Raw genomic sequence first — 20,930 nt, 5'->3', positions numbered from 1 at the left:
GCATATATAGTATCAATACTTGCGATGCAAAAAAAAAAAAAAGAAAACACACACACAAATCCTATTGACAATCAATTTTATACCTCCAAAATTAAATATCAATACTCAAATACGTTTTTAATACATGTTAATCTGACATAAAAACACCATTACAACTCTTCTATGGCCTTAAAAATATTAATATTTCAAAAGTAAAGAATAAATGCTACCTCCACAATAAAGTCAAAATAAAAAATTTCTAATCCAATGAAAGAAGTCCTTATGTAATTATTGACAATTTATAAAAGTTTTTCTTGATAACAAACAAAATATGACAAATTTCACATCTTTAGTTTTTCTTCTTATTTCATTATTTATTTCTCCATCACTGCGAGTCTCTTTATTTCCTTCTAATTTGACACATAATCTACTTCCTCTGTTGATTTTGTAATTTCAATTTTCTAACATCCACAAAATTAAAAATAATAAAAAGAGGTTATATTAACTAGAAAAGAGAGGAGCGAAAGATAGACGAGAGATAGAAAAATAGATTTTTTTTTTTTATTTTGTAAATTTATTGTCTTAAATTTAAAATTGTCTACTAAGTGGAGGGTATTATATGTATTTTACTATGTCAAGGGAGGTAAGTGTAATTTTTTAAACTTGAGGGAAGTTAAGTAAAATTGTTAAAAACATCAAGGGAGGTTTCTGAAATTATCCCTTCTTCTTTCTTTACTATGAGAATGATAAGCGCATGGCACTGCTTCAAGATCCCAAAATCAGATTTTGAAGGGGTTTTGAAACCCAAGATCATTTTGAAACCCAAGATTTTCCAAGGTTTGTCCTTCTCTGTTTTCCTTTTTGGGCTTTTGTAATTTTCCTTTTTTTTTTTTTTGTTTTCTCCTAGATCTGTTTAACGTTTCAGTAAGTAAAATCTTGACGTGGCTTTAAATCGACCCTAGATTAAAATCTTGACGTGGCTTCACATCGCCCCTAGATTAAAATCTTGACGTGGCGATTAAGCTCAGATTCTATCCATACAAACTGGTGTGAGAACCTCGACTCTCAAAACACTTCCCAGCTGAAATTTTCTTCGATCTTTTTCCCTCATCAGCCAATCAAGATGTTCTCAATCACTTAGAAGATTCTTTCCCTAACGCACAAATGCCACTTCCTACTGAACTACTGTCAAAAGGGAGTATTTTGTTCTGTAAATCATCAAACAAACTGAAATGGGAGTTCTCATCTTTGCATTCTGAAAAGGATAGCACATGATGGATGCATTCTCTGGTGCCAACTCCCAAACCAATTTTCTCAAACCAATACCAACCTCATTAATAACACACCATTCATCACAGCATTCCTCTCCTGCCTGTTTATCCCTCCTCAAGGTATAAACTTTACTTCCATAATCAACCGTTTGGAATACGAACATGATCTTGCATATTCAGTTTCCTTGAAGTATCAAATTATGGCTTACTAATGTGATATTTTTCTGTTACTTCTTGGAAATTCTGAAGAATCCCTGCTCGGATGGCTGCTCATTTGCATCAAAACAATCTTCATTTCTAAGAGGGCAATTCAAAACTGGGCACTTGCTTGGTTTCAATTCAAATCAAAGACATAGAAAGCATGCAGGTAAATAAGAGATTCAAAAAATTATATTGTCCTTTGAACAACTTCGGCGAGGATGATCGAACTGTTCTATTAACTCTTCGTTTACTGATGTTGAAGGGACTGTGGTTTCACCTAGTTGTGTACTGCCACTTACTGAGGAGAATGTTGAGAAGGTATTGGATGAAGTAAGGCCAGGCCTAATGGCTGATGGAGGAAACGTAGCCTTACATGAGATTGATGGTCTTGTGGTTGTATTAAAGCTACAAGGAGCATGCGGGTCTTGTCCTAGTTCAACAATGACACTGAAGATGGGGATTGAAACTCGGCTTCGTGATAAGATTCCAGAAATACTAGAAGTGGAACAGATTGTTGATACGGAAACTGGCCTTGAATTGAATGAGGAGAACGTTGAGAAGGTAATTGACAATAAGCTAAGATAGAGCAACAAATTCACTGTGTGTTTCAATATTGTTCCGGACCTTCTGGTTTATGGACATTTATCCAATCACCTGCATTTTATATTCCCACCAAACAAAAGAAAAAAATAATTCTGTTGTCATAACTCACAGAAAATTTATTGCTGTTGCTAATGATATTCTTATATGTTTGCGGTGGAGACCTGAAAGAATGAATGGATTTCACATCTGTTGGATATAAAGAAAAAATTGGCCTACTTGTAAAATTGTCTTCTTTCTTGTCAAACCAATACTGCAAAACTATGCCTTATTACTTGTCAGCCAATCAAGTTAGCTAGTTGGCTGCATTGCTGATAGTGTGCAGCTCTTTCATTTGAACTATTTCCTTGGTGAGAAATGTGATTTTCGTCTTTTTCCCCCATCATTATTCTCACATAGAGAAATCTAAGCCTCCTAGCCTCCACATATGTAGTCTACTGCTCTCTTCTTAGGATTGCATTTGAGTTGATTGGTTGTGATTTTACACGAGTCTTTATGTTACTTTGGAACTGAATTCTGCCTAATCTTCATAGAAGCCGTATGAAATTCATATGCTTTCAAGTTCCATGCATCTCAGGAACTCTGGAACATCACATATTGTGCAAATAACCTGATTAATGTTCGTTTTGAATGTTTTTATTTCTTTAGTCCATCTCTTAGGTACTCTTGCGTCTGTGATTGATTAAAGGAGTCTTTAGTCATTGCTGCTAAGAGAGGTAGGCTTTGAAATTATGCAGGTTCTTTCAGAGATTAGACCCTATCTGGCTGGCACAGGTGGTGGAGAACTGGAGCTCGTTCAGATTAATGACTACGTGGTGAAAGTTCGGTTAAGTGGCCCTGCAGCAGGCGTAATGACAGTCCGAGTAGCTCTAACACAAAAGTTGAGAGAAAAGATACCTGCAATAGCTGCTGTTCAGTTGATAGAATGAATTATCTTGTAAAAAAGACTACTAAAAATCAAGAAAACACAGTTTCAAGCACTTTGTTGCACTTTCCACAGTGAATGAGTTTCCGGTGAGTTTTGGCCTTTTGGGCTGCCATCTGATTTTATGCTTGTTCAACATAATTTTTTACTGTATTTTTTGGTGGAAGTAACAAATCAAATTTAACCTCATGGTGTGCTTTTCTTGGGATGGAGAATCCTATCCGCTTTCTCTCTGGATTGCCTAATGCTTGCGATGTGATTTCTTCCATATTTGCTTGTTTTGTCGAGTTACGATCACTGCTCACAGGATTAGGGTTCTAAAACTGAAAACTGAAACTAGGCATGCAACACCCTGATATTTCCATTAGGATGAGGATGGGGATGGCTCTGTAACTATTTTCTTCCAAGGAGCTCTGCCTAGTGCTTCTTGATATAACCAACCTGCAATAATTTGTCAGTTGAGAAACAATTGGCTATGCTAGAAGCTCCAAAAGATGCAACCAATCAACACTTTAATATTCCATTACAAAAATTAAGCAGTTCACTCTTTCCCATAATCATAGAATGGTGTCATTTTGCATCAGAAATCTGCAGCGGCCTGATGCTAGCTAGGATGCATTTACTTTTCCAGGCAAGACTAGGTAGAACTTGGATTGATTGACTAGAAATGGATTAATTTCCCCTGTCCATTTTTCCTTGTGCTTCAGATTCTAGTCGAAGCTCTTTTCCAAATTTCTAAGATTCTTTAGTAGTATTTGAGTAGTGTCTCCATTTAGATGAAAATCAATTGAGACATAAGCTCTGCAAATTATACAGTTCAAAGATTGTTCCAGTTGAGTTCCAGAGAGTTGCACGAATCCCCTGGTTCAGAAAGAAAAACAAACAGCTAGAGACACTTCTATAGCAAGTACCTCATATATGAGTCATATGTGACAGCATCTGGCCAATCCTTGAATACGATCAATGCAGATAGTTTACCAAAGAGCTAACAGAATTACCAGGACCAATCAGTCAGCAGTCACTGATGTTTCATTGTTTCTGAAAATCCCATCTGGAACAATGTGAAAATGCACTGGATTTTTTCACACATTCACATCTGCGGATCAAGAAATCAGATTCATCTGTCTAACTAACTGGAACTCAATGCTTGCACTTCTCTACATGTCAAAGGAAACAGGGGAGGCCAGAAAACTAATTATTGATTCTGTTGCTTTGCTAGTTGGCAGAAAAGAAAAAAGGGGTCCATTCACTTCTGGTGCTTAATTAAGATTTCATAATCCAATCACGAACACACAAAAAAGATAAGCATCCAATTATTTGCTTAAGGTTCTGAAAGAACACTAAAACAACTGATAGTGGCAATTGCATGATACAATGTAAATACTAATACAACAAAAATAAACACTAAAACAAGTGATGTAGACATTAAAAAACATAGCAAATTTTTTTACTTGTTAAAATATGTGCCCAAAATTAATACCCACCAGTCAAATTTCAAACTTGTCCACCTCCCACATTTAATTTTCTCTATAATCCAAATTGTGATAGTGGAGAAAATGGATCCCCGTGTCCAAAACAGGGCCCTGGACCTTAGAATTACCCTTATTTAGATTAATTTTTTAAAAAAACACGTCTTTGGTCCCAGATAGCTCTTTTTTCCAGCGTTATATCTTAAACTTCAGGACTGAAATAAAAAAGGGATTGAAGTCAAGGACGGCTCAGAAGAAAAAACATGGGGCAGATATAAAGTCTTGAAGAAAATGCCAAACAAGGAAAAAAAATCTTTGCAATGTGGAAATTGTAGACAAATTCCTTCAAAAAAAAAAAAAGAAATTGTAGACAAATCAATCAGCAACTGAAATAGTGCCACGTCTACGTTTTCCAAACCACATCCATTTTCTTTAAGTCCTTCTTTAACGATTGCTTCCCTCTCTCAATAGTCAGTTTCTTTCCTCCTCCTACTACTCCGAAGTCCTACAGCCCATTTACCTGACTGGTATTTCAATCTTCTCAGAATTTCTTTGTTTTTATTTCTTGATTTTTTGCGCTTGCGGGTTATTGATTTGTGAAATTTAGCTCTGTTGTTTCTTGTTGGTTGGGATTACTAAAGTTTGAGTCTTGTTTCTTGCATCCTTCAATGTTTGTGCTAGAATTGTTGAGAATTAAGTGAAAGTAAAGAACTTTTCGATTGGTTAGTGGATTAGTGGCTTATTGACGCAGGCAACTCTTTATATAAGTGAGTATAGCACATATGGATAGGTAAAGGATATTGCTCTATCTATTGATTTTGCAAAATGGGCTTTTGAAGAAAAAGAGAAATTTTGGATTTTAAATGTTGAGTTTTCCTATTTCAATATTTTTGTTTGGTGTCTTTGAGTGCTGGATGGAAAACATGGTCGGTTGATTTAGCATACTGCCGCTAGGATAATTCCGTTGGCTATGGTTTGAGCTTTTTTTTTTTTTTTTTTTGGGTTAAGCTGGAATGTAGGAAGAACCAATGTAGAGTTCTTGTCTTTTCTCCTTTTTTTTTTCAAGCTGCTTTAGTTTCATAAATAATAAGGAGTGAATGTGTAAGCTTTTATTTGGTTGGTTAAATTCAGGACTTCTCCTCAATTTTGGTATCCAGTCAATTGTTATACTAAAGTTGTGGATATTGAAGATTTAGATGAATGGACTTATTTGGTGCGCGATATTCTAGCTTTTTTTAGTACCTTTTTAATTCAGTTCTGAAGAAATTAAAAAAAAATTGTTTAGTTTCTTTCTAGTAATGTAAGCAATTAAATCAAGTGGCAACTCAACTTCTAAGTATTGCATGTAGTACTACTGATGTGAGATTTTTCAATATTGCTAAAGCTTACAAAATGAAATGATACTGTGAGCGGAAGTTGATAATTGTATATGATAAGCTCAAGTATTGCCTCGTTTTGCTTTAACGTCAGTAAGATCCATCATCTTGGAATCATAATATATCAGTTGAGCGAGCTTTTAAGGTACAAATATTTCAATCCTCTAGTTGTAGTAACGGCAAACTGGGCACCCTGCTATGGATAATTCTGTTTTAGCAATATTAGTTGGACCTTCTTGTAATCAAATCAGTTTCTGGTGTATATACTTAGTAGTTTCTGTTTTCATTCCTATGCTTCTCTTACAGATGGCAGTATCATCGGTATCTGTAGTAGGAAATGGTCTATCTTCCCATTCTGGTTTTAGCAAAGAAATATATGGCAGGCAGCTTTGCTTATCCTCAAACCTCCCATCACTGAGTAGAAGATCTAAATTCATCATAGTAAAATCATCCCTTGACCAGAGATCACATGAAGGGAGGAGAGGCTTCCTGAAACTGTTGCTGGGAAATGTAGGATTAGGTGGAGCAGCATTACTTAATGATGGAAAAGCTTATGCCGATGAGCAAGGGGTTTCTAATTCAAGGATGTCTTATTCTAGATTTTTGGAGTATTTGGACAAGGATAGAGTGAAGAGAGTAGATCTATATGAAAATGGAACTATTGCTATTGTTGAGGCAATCTCCCCTGAGTTGGGTAACCGGGTGCAGAGAGTTCGCGTGCAACTTCCAGGACTTCCACAAGAGCTTCTTCAGAAATTTAGAGAAAAAAACATTGACTTTGCTGCTCACAATGCTCAAGAGGACTCTGGTTCTTTGTTGTTCAACTTGATTGGAAACTTGGCCTTCCCACTGATCTTGATTGGAGGTCTATTCCTACTTTCAAGGCGATCTTCTGGAGGGATGGGTGGTCCTGGTGGGCCTGGTTTTCCATTGGCCTTTGGTCAATCAAAAGCCAAGTTCCAAATGGAACCAAACACTGGTGTGACCTTTGATGATGTTGCAGGGGTGGATGAAGCAAAACAAGATTTTATGGAGGTTGTGGAGTTCTTGAAGAAGCCTGAAAGGTTTACTGCCGTGGGAGCTCGTATCCCTAAGGGGGTCCTTCTTGTTGGTCCCCCGGGTACTGGAAAAACCCTCCTGGCTAAAGCAATTGCTGGTGAAGCGGGTGTTCCATTTTTCTCGATTTCAGGTTCAGAGTTCGTAGAGATGTTTGTTGGTGTCGGTGCCTCTCGTGTCCGTGATCTTTTCAAGAAAGCAAAGGAGAACGCTCCATGCATTGTATTTGTTGATGAAATTGATGCTGTTGGGCGGCAAAGAGGAACTGGCATTGGAGGAGGCAATGATGAAAGAGAACAGACCCTCAACCAGCTTTTGACAGAAATGGATGGTTTTGAAGGAAACACTGGCATTATTGTAATTGCGGCTACTAACCGTCCTGACATTCTTGACTCTGCCCTGTTGAGACCAGGTCGTTTTGATAGACAGGTATAGCTTCTTCAGTGATTCTCACTCCTCAAACTGAGGTTTAATGGAAAATACTTGTTTAATGGAAAATATTTAATTTTGTGCTCTTGCACAGGTAACCGTTGATGTACCAGATATTCGGGGAAGAACAGAAATTCTAAAAGTTCATGCTAGCAATAAAAAATTTGATTCAGATGTGTCTCTTGAAGTGATAGCCATGAGAACACCTGGTTTTAGTGGAGCAGATCTTGCTAATCTCTTAAATGAGGCTGCTATCTTGGCTGGCCGACGTGGGAAGGCAGCAATCTCATCAAAAGAGATTGACGATTCAATTGATAGAATAGTTGCAGGAATGGAAGGGACAGTTATGACTGATGGCAAGAGCAAAAGTCTGGTTGCATACCATGAAGTTGGGCATGCTGTCTGTGGGTAAGTTTTGAGATTGTCAAGCTTGTCTTTATTAATTCGAGGTATTTTATCCTGACAAGTCATCTTTGAAAAAAAATAATAGATAAATAAAATTAAGGCTAAAGCTTACATCCTCCCATGGTTATTAAGTCTACAGTCTGGTGGAATACAAACTTTGGCAAGTTGTTTTTTATATTAATTATCACTTTTCACCCTGCTGCCTCTTGTAATCAGTATTCAGCACCTGAACAATTAAGCCTTAAGTCAAACTTTATGGATTCTATGAAGTGAATGATTTTTCATTTTTTCTCATATTACTGGAAATGGGGTTGGGGACCTGCGTATGTTATTAGAGATTAAGACATTCCAGTATTTTGAACTTGCATCCCTGGTTTGGCACTTTCCTAAGATCTGTCCTTGATACTGAGCTTTAGTCACTATTTCTATGTGATGATAGTCATGATAGTATTTACTGGAGCTCGACTTCTTCAGATTTTTCACAATCATTAGCTGATTTTCATGCTCAGTTCTGAATCTATGCATTTTGAGCTCATATCCTTGCTTCACTTCCGATTCACAAAGAAGCACACGAGTTGAACAATATAGGATAACATTCTTTAGATCTAGTTGGTGGCTTGGTGTTAGTTTAACATGAGATTTCAAGTATGCAAATCAAGTCATTAGACATGAATGGATTAACTTAATGCTGTTGAGAGATGTGTGGATTAAGATCTAAGAAAATTGTGATCTTCCTGATATCTACCTGATTGGAGCTGATTCCTTTTTTTTTTTTTTTTGGTAAGATCAAGTAGAATTGTTTATACAGACTCTAGAGTCTAGACTTATGTCTCAAGTTTGTTATTATCCAGAACTCTCACTCCAGGGCATGATGCTGTTCAGAAGGTCACCCTAGTCCCACGTGGTCAGGCTCGGGGTCTGACCTGGTTTATTCCTGCAGATGACCCAACCTTGATCTCCAAGCAGCAACTCTTTGCTAGAATTGTTGGGGGGCTTGGTGGAAGAGCTGCTGAGGAAGTGATCTTTGGCGAGCCTGAGGTGACAACAGGTGCTGCTGGTGATTTGTATCAGATTACTGGTTTGGCCAAACAGGTGTATCAGTCTTTCCTCTTTTCAAACATTTTTCTTTACTTATCATTGTATGGTGGCTAGACTTCTTTGAGGAATTAAACAATCATTTTGAATCCTTTCAAATCAGTCACAATGCTGCAAGTTCCGTAACCAATTTCTATAATCTTTTAGTTTTGGGGGATTGAAAAGCACAGAGAATGGTCAAAGTCCTCTACCTAAACTTCCAAAGAACTGGATTAGGCAGCTCAAACCGGCTGTTGGAAGGATTTCTCCTAGAATACTTTTAAGTACTTCAGAATGATCTTAGAACAATCAATTGGCCACGTTCCTTTGTAGTTTTACATACATTATTTGTACATTGAACATTTCTACTTCTGTGGAAATAAATTAGGTGTTCAATCTTTTTTGCAGATGGTGGTCACTTTTGGCATGTCAGATATTGGCCCGTGGTCTTTGATGGACTCATCAGCTCAAAGTGGCGACGTCATCATGCGAATGATGGCTAGGAATTCAATGTCGGAGAAGCTTGCTGAAGACATTGATGCTGCTGTGAAGAGAATTTCAGATACTGCGTATGAGGTTGCTTTAATCCACATTAGGAATAACCGCGAAGCAATTGATAAAATTGTTGAAGTCCTCCTTGAGAAAGAGACGTTGACTGGAGATGAATTCCGAGCAATCCTCTCTGAGTTTGTCGAAATTCCAGCTGAGAACAGGGTTCCTCCTGCTGTACCAACACCAGTAGCTGTATAATTGCACTAAGTAGTACATGGTAGTTAAGCTTGATTATACATCTTCAGTTCATTGAGTGTACAATATTCCCAAATTTTGCATAATGTACGTGTAATTTGCTATTAATTGTAAGTAGAATGTGCAGAATTCAGATTCACTTTGTATTGTATGTAACCATCAAGATTGTAGTTTCATCTTCTCCTTGTGGGTATTGGCTTAACATCAATGTGCTGATGGCAAATAGTTAAGCAACACATATATCATATCCTTGTGAAGCATGAATTATGGTCAATACCTCTTCTAAAAGGAAAGTGAAAACATGCATGTTCTTTGACCTGCTTTTCTGAAAATGATGCATTTAATGTCCAAATATTAACTCATTATCAGGTATGTGGTTCTTGAAAATATCAAAGTCTATAACTACGAGTTACATAAGTTGAAAACTTCATTCCAAAATTATTTTAGACTTGTCCATGATTCAAAGGTGTTGGATATAAATTTGCTTGCACTTTCTTAATTGATACCTCGATGTTAAAATTAACGCAAATTTTTTAAAATCTGCATATTAACAGTAAAGTATAAACATAATTTGATCCAATAGTTTAATAATTTAGGAGTTGTCTTACATATACACGAAAGTAACCTACCACAAACAATTAAGTATTGGATCCAAAAGTAATTTGCTCATTTGCTTTGGTAACCGGTTGCTTGTACTAACAAGGGAGAAAAACTTGCATCCCGTGACGCTGCCTCGTGCGGCCAGTCTGCTTGGGTGTTGGACAATCCTATGAACCAACACAAATGCATAGGCCTTTTGACTTCAACAATTCGCCTTCCCCTCCATAATTTTACCTCCCATTCTTTCAGCACAAAATCATTAACAGCAGAGTTCAAAAGCCTCTGCTCAAGAGGCCATATTAACGAAGCCTTCACCAACTTCACTTCTTTGATATGGTCATATCCACCTCTCTTTTCTGACCTCCTAAAAGCATGCATCCAAACCCAATCTTTCTCCCTTGCCAAGCAACTCCATTCTCTCATCTTGACAGCTGGCTGCTTCAAGGAAAAGTTTGTAGTCAACCATCTCCTCAATGCGTACTCCAAATTAGGCCGTTTGGACACCGCAGTGTCACTGTTCGAAAATATGCCCAACAGAAATACTATGTCGTTTAACATTTTAATTGGAGGGTTCATCCAGAATGGTGATTTGGATAGTGCGTTTAAGTTGTTTGATGAAATGGGCGAGAGGAATTTAGCCACTTGGAATGCGATGATCGTTGGTACGGTCCAGTTCGAGTTTAACGAAGATGGGTTGAGTTTGTTTTCTAGAATGCACAAGTTGGGATTTTTACCTGATGTATTCACTCTTGGGAGTGTTTTGAGAGGGTGTGCTGGGTTGAAGGACTTGAATAAGGGAAAGCAAGTTCATGGATATGTGGTTAAGTCAGGTTTCGAGATGAATTTGATTGTTGGAAGTTCGTTAGGTCATATGTATATGAGATCAGGGAGCTTAAAGGAAGGGGAGAAAGTTATTAGATTGATGCCGATGCATAGTGTGGCTGCTCTCAATACACTTATTGCAGGGAGGTCCCAAAATGGGTGTTCAGAGGGTGCCTTGGATATTTACAACATAATGAGAATGTCTGGGTTTAGGCCGGATAAGATCACATTCGTGAGCGTGATCAGTTCATGTTCTGAGCTGGCCACACTTGGGCAGGGCCAGCAGATTCATGCTGATGTCATCAAAGTTGGCGCCCTTTCTGTCGTTCCTGTTGTTAGTTCATTAGTTAGCATGTACTCACGGAGTGGTTGTTTGGATGATGCTGTGAAGGTTTTTGAGGAAAGAGAGGGAGCTGATCTTGTTTTGTGGAGTTCTATAATCGCTGCTTATGGATTTCATGGTAGAGGAAAGGAAGCTGTGGAATTGTTTGATAGGATGGAGCACGAAGGTTTGGAGCCGAATGATGTCACTTTCTTGAGTTTACTATATGCTTGTAGTCATTGCGGAATGAAAGAAAAGGGACTTGAGTTATTCAAGGTGATGGTGGAAAAGTATGGACTGGAGCCTCGGTTAGAGCATTATACATGTGTTGTGGATCTACTTGGTAGATCAGGCTGTTTAGACGAGGCAGAAGGCTATGTTAGATCAATGCCAATCAAGGCAGATGCTGTTATATGGAAGACTTTGTTATCAGCCTGTAAGATTCATAAAGATTCAGATATGGCTAAAAGGATAGGTGAAGAAGTTTTGAAAATTGATCCTCAAGATTCTTCCTCCTATGTTCTCCTTGCAAATATTCAGGCCTCTACTAGAAGATGGAAGGATGTTTCAGAGTTGCGAAAAGCAATGAGAGATCAAAATGTGAAGAAGGAGCCAGGCATAAGCTGGTTGGAGATAAAGAACCAGATTTATCAGTTCATTATGGGTGATAAATCTCATCCGCTGGCACAGGAGATTGAGAATTACTTGAATGAACTGATGGAAGAAATAAGAATAGAAGGTTATGTGCCTGATATTGGCTCAGTGTTGCATGACATGGATGTGGAGGAAAAGGAGTACAACCTAGTGCACCACAGTGAGAAGCTGGCAATTGCTTTTGCTCTGATGAACACTCCAAAGGGTTTTCCGATCAGAGTGATGAAGAATTTGCGTGTATGCAGCGATTGTCATGTTGCTATCAAGTACATATCGAAGGTCAAAAACCGGGAAATTATTGTGCGAGATAATAGTAGGTTTCATCATTTCAAAAATGGATATTGTTCTTGTGGAGATTATTGGTGAGGGGAACAGGTGTAACCTTTTTTCATTCTTACTAGTTAGCGGTTACTTCCATCATCATCATTTTTCTTCTCGGACAGTAACCATATTATTACAACTTACATTAGAAAAATCGAAAGTTTTGTGGGTTTTAGTTACCATGAAGCCTTTTTTCTTCTCTGAATGTAGCAATATTCCTACAATAAAAAAGTCAACAATCTTAATTCATTCATTTTTGTGGAAAATTCTGTGAATCAACTTTGATCAATGTGGAAGACTTCAGTTCATATTTTTCCTTGTGCAGGTAAATGATTGAGATATGAGTGACAAAGCCTCTCATCAATCTCCCCTCATGTCAAATGGGTCCCCTGAATGAACAGCTTTTTCTTAAACCCACAAAAAAATGAAAAAAAAAAAAAAGGTCTTCCCTCCCTGAACGAATCCGACGAAAGGCTAAAGAAGACGGATGAATATCCTGAGCACTTTGCTATTTCATGGTTTCACTAACAACGAAAGGCATGACTTCTCCAAGTTCATGTTTACTCTCTCTCTAGGTAATCTATTGGTTGCCTCTTGCCACTGACAACGAAATTTCTGAAAATTTCCAATTTCTAGTGTGAACCGGCATTGACTGGAAAATTGCAAATTATTTGTCCTTCAAGATGTAAACTTTTGGTTACAGTTAAGACATGCAATCTGGTCCACAAGGAAGAAGAAATCTTTACTTACTAGTCGATGTTTGAAGAGTTGCTTGGTCATCAACACAAGGGCATACGTAAGAGAGACACAAAGAGTCAAGGATGACCTCGATTCACTTTGAGTCCAAATGGCAGATAGTTGGAAGCTTTATAGTATGATAAACAATCACTATTCAGCTATGCATTCTTAGCAAGAACGTATAATTCCCTCTTTCAAGGGAAGACAAATTCTCAGATTTTTGTCAGGCAAAATAGTAAAAATTCCAGTCCTGCTTCCTCTCCCTGTGCCACAAGTTATAACATGCCAGCATCAATTCTGCCCTCAGCACTTTCAGCAAAAAGGTTACTTGTATTGCCTCCCGTTGATATTGGTGTTCTTCATTTCTTGTTGGCACCTTTGTTGTTGCAGTGATCTTTAGGGGAATTCCTGTTATAGTTGTAAGTGCATGTACTTTCATTGTTTGCTTGGCACAATCTACATGTTGATCTCAAGAAAGGAAGAAAAAGTAGAAGACAGTATAAAACCTCCAAGACAGCCAGAAGGAGAGAAAGATAGTAGCATACAAATGCCAGGGTTGCCTATGAGGTTTTCGTACGAGGAACTCCGTGTGGCACCAAGCAATTTTGAGGAGAAGCTAGGTGGTGGAGGATTTGGGAGTGTGTTTAAGGGAAGGTTACAGGATGGAACCTCCGTTGCTGTTAAGCATTTGGAGAAACCAAGTCTGGATATGAAGGGATTCTTGGCTGAAGTCAAAACAATTGGAAGCATCCATCATTTCAATCTCGTGAAATTGATAGGATATTGCAAGGACAAATCTCACCAGCTTCGGGTATATGGATATGTGCCTAATGGATCACTGGACAAATGGATTTTCAGCAGAGATCCAGAGCGTTAGCTGAATTGGCAGATCCGCAAGAGGATAGCAATTGATGTAGCAAAAGGATTAGCTTATTTACATGAAGAATGTTCCCAGAAAGTCGTCCACCTTGATGTAAAACCACAAAAGCTCCTGCTGGATGAAAACTTCAACGGCAAAGTCTCTGATTTCGGGCTGTCTAAGCTCATAGACAGAGACAAGAGCCAAGTTGTCACAACCATCAAAGGAAATCCAGGATACATTGCTCCAGAACGGCGATTCACGACAGAAAAAGTTGATATCTACAGTTTTGGGATTGGCCTCCTTGAAATAATTAGTGGAAGGAGAAATGTTGATAATCACTCAGAATCTTGCTCGCATCCGTTGAATCTCTTGCAGTGGAAGTCTAAAGAAAACAAGTTACTTGACATTGTGAGAAATTTTGACCAGGACATGAAGAATAATGCAGAGGAAGTGGAGAGGATGATAAGAATCGCAGCTCGGTGCCTGCAAGATGATCATACAAGAAGGCCTTGCATGTCCACAGTAGTGAATGTCTTGGAAGGAGCAATGGAAGTGGAGTTAAAACATCAGCTTCAACTTCATACATGCGTTGGCAGATCATGTTGTGAACATTGATGATGTTTTTGGGTAATGACTGACTTTACAATCACTGCGTATCACACACATGCATAATCGAGATGCAGAATGTTATCTCAGTGATAGTATTAAACTCCGAGGATAAACTCTTTGACAGCAAATTGTTTAAACTTCAAAGTCGGAGAGCGAACACAACAGTGTCCTCATTTCACCAGATTAAAAACAAGAAGATCTCTAGTCTTGAACAATGACAAAATGTTGGCCGCCAAGGTGTATTATCTTCCTTCTTTGGGTCCCAAAGTAGGTGGTGTGAATCTTCTGACAGGCAAAATGCTGGTGCACAGAAAGATGAAAAGGCGTGGTACAGTATTCGATGTTCAGCAAAATACACGGCATATCAAACATTTTTCCCCTGGGCAAACAGCATTTATGTTAAGCGAAGTACAAAACTCCTCCTGTAATCCGGTACACTAAAAAGAATTTAAGTAAACAACCTTTTGATCATACAACAATGGAACTGAAAGACCAACATAAATAACTAGATATGACAAAACAAACAATCCGATTTATGGAACTGGGATGTTCAACTTCAAGAGGACAACAGCATGCCAGAATATGTACATGTATAAACAATATACCAATGTTTATTTCGAAAAGAATTCAAAAGGGTGACAAGCCAATGCTACAGTTAAGATCCAGGGTGAACTATGTCTGCCAAACAGAATTATTGTCATGATTATTCTAATTCTTGCATCCACATTGCTTTCATTAGTACAAATATTGCCATCCAAAAGAACATTGCGGCCTTCTTCTCCAGTCAAGCAGGACAAATGCAGAAATACAAATTCCCTTGATCTAACATTTTAATACTGATTTTCTGGCTTCAGACCTTGACAGACTTCATTCAGTAGGTCACCCTTCATGCATAGGTAATTTGCTCCTTTGGAGGCCATAAACAATCTCAGGTCTACAACGAGGGCAACAAGCCTCAACTCCCAAATGGTATCACAAGTGCCAAAGGATCCTTTTCATCTACGGCATGTGAAGTTCAAGCAGACAACATGTTATATTCTCAACAAGATGCCAAGGAATATTCAGAAATTCAAAATTATGTTGCTTCCATTAATTAAGAGGAATAGCGCCAAACTTCATCCATGTTAGTTACGACAGCCTCAATCTCTCTGATTACCAGATTCAGTAATGCACAATTATTGTCATTTACCACCAAGAACACGCTTAAAATCCTGTCCACAGTTTCGCACTAAAATCTAACCTCACAAAATCACACCTTCCTGTCATTAAATTCATCCCAAGATCCCAACTACTTCTAATAGATTCACCCCAAAAAGAATTCTGCACCAAACAAAACTTTGCCTTCTCCTCACTGGATTGGTATCTATCTTGGAAGGCACTGAAGAAATAGAGACAAGAGGTAAATAAACGCAAAGCAGAAAGGGAAGACTACTAGACTTGATTTCCTAAATCTAAAACCTAATGCCCTTCTAAGCATACATGCACCACCAAATCAGGAACTCCATGTGTAGAAGAAATCAATAAGAAACCTGATGATTTGTTTCAGGAAGAATCTTCTGTTTCATCTTCAGAGGTAACTGGAGTATGAGTGGCATCAGCAAGAGAGTCAAGCATGTTTATCACCTCAGATGGGTCATCCAAGTAGTATTTCGCTTTACTCGGTTTTTGTCCAACTGTGCAGGCAAATACTTCAGCTTTGTAAGAAAGAATATTTCTTGATATTGCAGTGCCTATAATTTCAAACATATCCTCATCAGATCTGTCATCACCAATGCAAAGCACAAAATCAGCCTGTTTCCCTTTCTCCGCCATGGATGTAAATATTCTTTCTGCAACTGAGCCTTTGCTGACCCCCTGAAAGAACACAAGGATTAGACACTCACAATTATGATGTTCAAAATTCAAAGCCAAATGTGTAAGTGTTGCACTATACTGCTGGAGACCCACAGTAACCAAGTTGGCTGAATTGTTTATTAGACATTTACTTCTCAAACTATGAGGCAAAATCAATCAGTTGTTTTAGATAACCAGTAGTCTAATTAGGTGTAACATATCCCAACCATTATCAGATTAGAATCATAATGCATATGTTAATGAAAAGCAATGGACACAGCAGAAATGAAAGCAAAAGGAACCCTATTTAATACAATAAAATAATATAAACAATCCATTGCAAAATGATCGAGTAAACATAATCAACTCCAGATTGCTAAATGATGTAGCTGCACTCAAAGGAAAATTATACTCCGCATCTACATGATTCCCAACCTATCAGGTAAATTATGAAGCTAGTATCCACCAATTCCTTCCGCACTCTATGCTCAACGAGATTAACATTCCAAGAAGGTTACAAGGAAAGAGAACCAAATGAAAGTGCAGCAACCAAGTAATCATACTGGGAAACAACACAACAAGAAAATAAATGAGCTCACAATACAAAGACAACCCACTAAGGGTGACTACAAATGGTTAAACAGATCTTGATAAGTGTATGGGCTGCGGATTTCATTTTCATTTATAGATTCATATAGTACATGAAGAATGGGAATGCATAAGCAAAGTTATAAAATTATTAGTAACTCTTATAATGCCAACACTATAAGTGCTGGGGACTTCACTGTCATTTATAAATTCATGAGGACTTCAACATCATTTATTATCATTCATAATTCTGCTGAGCTATAATAAAAATCAGGCCAGTCTGCTTGCAGAAGACAATCAAACAGGTAGACAAAACATTAGAACTAAAAGTAGAATAAAATAGTTAACATGCAAATCAAGAAGCAAACTACATGCCTGTGGCTTGACTTCTACGATATGCTGGCCACTCTTTACAGAAACAGGCTCATTTGCTAAAACGCTCTCAAGATGATCCAGCATCTCCTTTGCCTGAGAATACCCAAAGTCTGGGTCTGCATCCCCATACTGCCAGACCAAAGCACTTTCTTTCTTCTCAATGCAAGAACCATCTGTTGCCTCAGTATACGATTTCATTACAGGTTCAGCAATTTGCATCCATCCAAATTCAGAATTCTGACCACAGGTCTCCCAGTCTTTATGTTGTGACCACCTGCCAATTTGCAGAATTAGTAATAGAGCAAAACAACAACAAAGGAAACGTGGTTTTTTTATTGGTTCTTTTTTGCTTTTTTTTTTTTTTTTGTGTTGTTTATTGGTTCTGTGTATAGCATTTCCACTACCAAATTGTCCAATCCCAATTAATTTTCACTTTCCACAAGAAACCCTTACCCAGAGTGCTCCATTAGCACCCATATCTAGATCATGGGCTCCTAGAAACCACCAAGTATCCTTAACTGCATTCCAACTTAAGCATTAACGTTTACAAAATATCTGGTCAAGAGAGAGAAATGAAGCTAAAACATTCACTACTCCAGCAAAATGAAGGTCCTCTATAAACTACTTGAGTAGTTACTGGGTATTTAGTTAACCACTGACCCCATCATTAGAGAAGCTGTACAGGTTGCGAATTAATGTGTAGGCTAACTATTTACCTAACCCCATTAAACCCTAAAGACACAAAGCTTAAAACCAGAAGCCCCTCAGAATCAATTTTGACCACATTTCTTCATTAACTTCATAAGTGCCTTCCAATTGGATTCCCAAAAGAGAGTGAACAGTAAACCTACTTACCAGGACAAGTATAAAGAACAACAAATTGTCAATCAGAAGAATACTTCTATATATATTATTAGCAAATATAGACGATAACTATGTGAAGTTTCAGTGTAAAACCATTTCAAGGCATCAATTCGGACACAAGACAGCACCAATGGAACATCTGAAGCCATAAAAGATGTCAATGAAAATTTGAAACCAGAAAAACACGTTCTAGGAAACCAAACCTTAAGAAGTAGCCATGTTCAGCTGCAAGTCCCAGCTGTTTGCAAGGCTCAAACCATCTGCTTAAGCTGTCCCTCCCCCTTCCGCTGACTATGAAGACCACATTATTTGGATCCCCACAGATTGTGTTCAAGATAGAGAGCACTTCAGGGTTTGGAGTTTTGATGATGGAATTTTGAGGCATTACAGTCCCGTCATAGTCCAACAATATGGCCCTATGCTGAGCCTTAGTGTAATCTGACACAATATCATCAATTGAAAGCTTTCTAAAGTTAGGATCCAGAGCTACAACTCTGAACCCGAATCCCAAACCTATGCCATAAGATCTCTTCCTAAAATGATCGGCACATGTCCTCTCCAAGTCTTGCAGGAAGCTTCTTGCCCAATATGCCACATCATGCGTACTTACATAACGATAATGCTTCTCATGTCGCAGTTCTTTCTCTTGGTCAGACATTGATATAGCCTCATTCAGTGCCTCAGAAGTTGCTTCAACATTCCATGGGTTGACTCGTATTGCCCCACTAAGGGAAGGAGAACACCCAATGAATTCTGAAACAACCAGCATGCTCTTTTTGGTTCCACTCAAATCTGAGCCTGCTTCTGCACCAGGTATTCCCTGTCTACAAACAATGTATTCATATGGGGTCAGGTTCATCCCATCCCTTACTGCAGTAACCACAACACACTCAGCAATCCTGTAATAAGCCATTCTCTCTGAGATGGGCACAGGCCTGTCAATTAGAACAACAGGTTGATATCCAGGCTTTCCAAATTTCTCATTGATCCTGTTGCAGCTTTCCTGTATTTCAGCCTGTATTTGCTCCAAGTCCAACCCTCTTCCTCTAACAGGATTTAAAATCTGAACCAGCACTGCCCTTCCTTGCCATTTCGAATGTTGCTTGAGCATATTCTCCATAGCTAGGATTTTCAAATTGATGCCTTTGAAGATATCCATATCATCGACCCCAAGCAACACGGTTTTCCCTTCAAATTGCTTCTTCAGCTCTTCATACCTCATCTCCTTATCAGCAAGTTTCATCACTGATTCAACATGGCCCATATGTATTCCAACGGGCATGATTTTAATACCAACGGTCCTACCAAAGTAATCCAACCCTATATAACCCCTTTTTGATAAATACTCCAAGCCCATCATGCGACTACAACAAGAGAGGAAGTGCCGGGCATAGTCAAAAGTATGAAAACCAATAAGATCACAATTAAGTAAAGCCTTAAGAATCTCTTCTCTAACAGGAAGTGTCCTGTATATCTCTGATGAAGGAAATGGACTGTGGAGGAAGAACCCCATCCTCAATCGAGTAAAGCGCCTCCTCAAGAAAGTGGGCAACACCATTAAATGATAATCATGAATCCAAACAAAGTCATCCTCAGGATTTAGCACCTCAATCACTCTCTGCGAAAATATCTTGTTGGCCGACACGTATGCTTCCCACATGGAACGATCAAACCGCCCTCCATTATCAGCAGAAAATGGCAGCATGTAGTGAAAGAGCGGCCACAACTGCTTCTTGCAGAAACCGTTGTAATACTTCTCCACAATATTCGGCGGAAGAAAAGTTGGCACGCATTTAAATTTTTCCAAAAGATAATTGGCAACATCATCTTGTTCAATTGGATCAACATCAACGCACAGTGACCCAACGTATTGCACTTCCATATCTTCTGGCAAACCATCTTTAAGCCTCAGAAGCAATGAATCCTCATTCCAAGTAAAGCTCCATCCTTTATTATCAGGTCTTCGCTTAGCTTTCAATGGCAACTGATTTGACACAACTATCATCCTATCACCAGCTATTGAAGACGGATTATCCGACGCAACACTATGCGCCTGGTCATCATCTAGCTCACATATACTTCCGGGCACGGTCATGACCCTAGGAAACCTTCTCCTTTCCTTCTCTCTACCCATTACCGGAATATTCCCGGATGCCAAATCTAAGAGATTAGTATACGATCTTGACAACATTTTTCCAAGGTTCTGTATTATCTCCCCAAAAAAATTCAGAACAAAAGTCGCCAACCTAAACCCCACAACTCAAAATTCTTCTTTTCCCCTCAAATTGATAGTTTTCAATTATCTGCACGAGCCCAAGAACACCTTTTTCACATAAAAGAATCAATTCAGAAACAATCTACACTAAATTATAACTAAAAATTCAACAAATGCACTAGAAGATGAAGAAAGCAAGACATCAAGCCAATTAAAGAGAAACCCGTTTACTGTAATTGAATAAATTAGTGATCTAAGCAAAGCCCAACTGAGAAAAACGTGAACAAGAGAAAGCCCAATTATCAAAAGCCCTAAATTTGCAAAACTCAAATTGAAAAAGGATGAAAGACATCCTGAAATTGAGAAGCGAAACTGACCTCTGTTATTAAATCAGGTGAATCTTTTGAATCTTTTCGGGGAGAAAGCTTTGATCTTTGGAGGTGTATTGGGGTCAAATTTGGGTCTATTTCAAAGAACTATAGAAAATAATTATGGACTTTGCATGAAATGTGTATATATATATATATATATATATATATATATATATAGAGATGTATATATATATATATGATATAAGTGATCTCCAGAAAGAGTG

The 20,930-nt window shown here is 38.2% G+C and overlaps 5 protein-coding genes across 10 annotated transcripts; 4 read left to right on the top strand and 1 right to left on the bottom strand.

The window, feature by feature from the left end:
* The first annotated feature begins 1,051 nt into the window (after window positions 1-1,051).
* LOC113743428 (nifU-like protein 3, chloroplastic) lies at window positions 1,052-3,165 on the top strand. Its single transcript, XM_027271427.2, has 4 exons — window positions 1,052-1,370; window positions 1,500-1,617; window positions 1,714-2,012; window positions 2,789-3,165. Exons 1-4 carry the CDS (start codon window positions 1,251-1,253, stop codon window positions 2,978-2,980), a joined length of 729 nt encoding a protein of 242 aa, XP_027127228.1. The 5' UTR covers window positions 1,052-1,250; the 3' UTR covers window positions 2,981-3,165.
* A 1,666-nt stretch (window positions 3,166-4,831) lies between these two features.
* LOC113687849 (ATP-dependent zinc metalloprotease FTSH 2, chloroplastic) lies at window positions 4,832-9,671 on the top strand. The gene is made up of 5 exons (XM_027205369.2): window positions 4,832-4,972; window positions 6,128-7,306; window positions 7,401-7,714; window positions 8,563-8,803; window positions 9,194-9,671. Exons 2-5 carry the CDS (start codon window positions 6,128-6,130, stop codon window positions 9,533-9,535), a joined length of 2,076 nt encoding a protein of 691 aa, XP_027061170.1. The 5' UTR covers window positions 4,832-4,972; the 3' UTR covers window positions 9,536-9,671.
* A 517-nt stretch (window positions 9,672-10,188) lies between these two features.
* On the top strand, window positions 10,189-12,517 carry LOC113688380 (pentatricopeptide repeat-containing protein At2g41080-like). Its single transcript, XM_072048909.1, has one exon. The coding sequence runs from the start codon at window positions 10,302-10,304 to the stop codon at window positions 12,294-12,296; it is 1,995 nt and encodes a 664-aa protein (XP_071905010.1). The 5' UTR covers window positions 10,189-10,301; the 3' UTR covers window positions 12,297-12,517.
* A 527-nt stretch (window positions 12,518-13,044) lies between these two features.
* Window positions 13,045-20,850, bottom strand: LOC113688379 (probable alpha,alpha-trehalose-phosphate synthase [UDP-forming] 7). Of its 6 annotated transcripts, none has more exons than XM_027206187.2 (5): window positions 20,713-20,850; window positions 18,324-20,443; window positions 17,257-17,530; window positions 15,990-16,314; window positions 13,045-14,839 (listed from the first exon to the last, which is right to left on the bottom strand). In XM_027206187.2, the coding sequence occupies exons 2-4, from the start codon at window positions 20,309-20,311 to the stop codon at window positions 16,003-16,005; spliced, it is 2,574 nt and encodes an 857-aa protein (XP_027061988.2). In that variant the 5' UTR covers window positions 20,312-20,443; window positions 20,713-20,850; the 3' UTR covers window positions 13,045-14,839; window positions 15,990-16,002. The 6 variants fall into 6 exon arrangements, with proteins under 6 accessions (XP_027061988.2, XP_071905009.1, XP_027061989.2 ...); XM_072048908.1 differs by having other exon boundaries at window positions 18,324-20,423; XM_027206188.2 differs by lacking the exon at window positions 13,045-14,839 and adding an exon at window positions 14,973-15,459.
* On the top strand, window positions 13,450-14,466 carry LOC113688381 (G-type lectin S-receptor-like serine/threonine-protein kinase SD2-5). Its single transcript, XM_072049795.1, has 2 exons — window positions 13,450-13,800; window positions 13,879-14,466. Exons 1-2 carry the CDS (start codon window positions 13,450-13,452, stop codon window positions 14,464-14,466), a joined length of 939 nt encoding a protein of 312 aa, XP_071905896.1.
* Window positions 20,851-20,930: the final 80 nt, after the last annotated feature.

This window comes from Coffea arabica, chromosome 5e (assembly GCF_036785885.1).
Source record: "Coffea arabica cultivar ET-39 chromosome 5e, Coffea Arabica ET-39 HiFi, whole genome shotgun sequence".
In the NCBI taxonomy this organism is placed as follows: Eukaryota; Viridiplantae; Streptophyta; class Magnoliopsida; order Gentianales; family Rubiaceae; genus Coffea; species Coffea arabica.
The sequence above is the reverse complement of the archived record's forward strand: the minus strand, read 5'-3'. Positions and strand labels throughout refer to the sequence as shown.

Coding starts and splice junctions, on each gene's coding strand:
- LOC113688380 (XM_072048909.1), top strand. CDS start 10,302: ATGAACCAACACAAATGCATAGGCCTTTTGACTTCAACAATTCGCCTT.
- LOC113688379 (XM_027206187.2), bottom strand. CDS start 20,311: ATGTTGTCAAGATCGTATACTAATCTCTTAGATTTGGCATCCGGGAAT. Junction 17,531..18,323: donor GAACATGGCTACTTCTTAAG/GTTTGGTTTCCT, acceptor GCAAATTGGCAG/GTGGTCACAACATAAAGACT. Junction 16,315..17,256: donor TCGTAGAAGTCAAGCCACAG/GCATGTAGTTTG, acceptor GTGTTCTTTCAG/GGGGTCAGCAAAGGCTCAGT.
- LOC113743428 (XM_027271427.2), top strand. CDS start 1,251: ATGATGGATGCATTCTCTGGTGCCAACTCCCAAACCAATTTTCTCAAA. Junction 1,371..1,499: donor CCTGTTTATCCCTCCTCAAG/GTATAAACTTTA, acceptor GAAATTCTGAAG/AATCCCTGCTCGGATGGCTG. Junction 1,618..1,713: donor AAGACATAGAAAGCATGCAG/GTAAATAAGAGA, acceptor CTGATGTTGAAG/GGACTGTGGTTTCACCTAGT.
- LOC113688381 (XM_072049795.1), top strand. CDS start 13,450: ATGTTGATCTCAAGAAAGGAAGAAAAAGTAGAAGACAGTATAAAACCT. Junction 13,801..13,878: donor ACAAATCTCACCAGCTTCGG/GTATATGGATAT, acceptor CTGAATTGGCAG/ATCCGCAAGAGGATAGCAAT.
- LOC113687849 (XM_027205369.2), top strand. CDS start 6,128: ATGGCAGTATCATCGGTATCTGTAGTAGGAAATGGTCTATCTTCCCAT. Junction 7,715..8,562: donor GTTGGGCATGCTGTCTGTGG/GTAAGTTTTGAG, acceptor GTTATTATCCAG/AACTCTCACTCCAGGGCATG. Junction 8,804..9,193: donor TTACTGGTTTGGCCAAACAG/GTGTATCAGTCT, acceptor TCTTTTTTGCAG/ATGGTGGTCACTTTTGGCAT.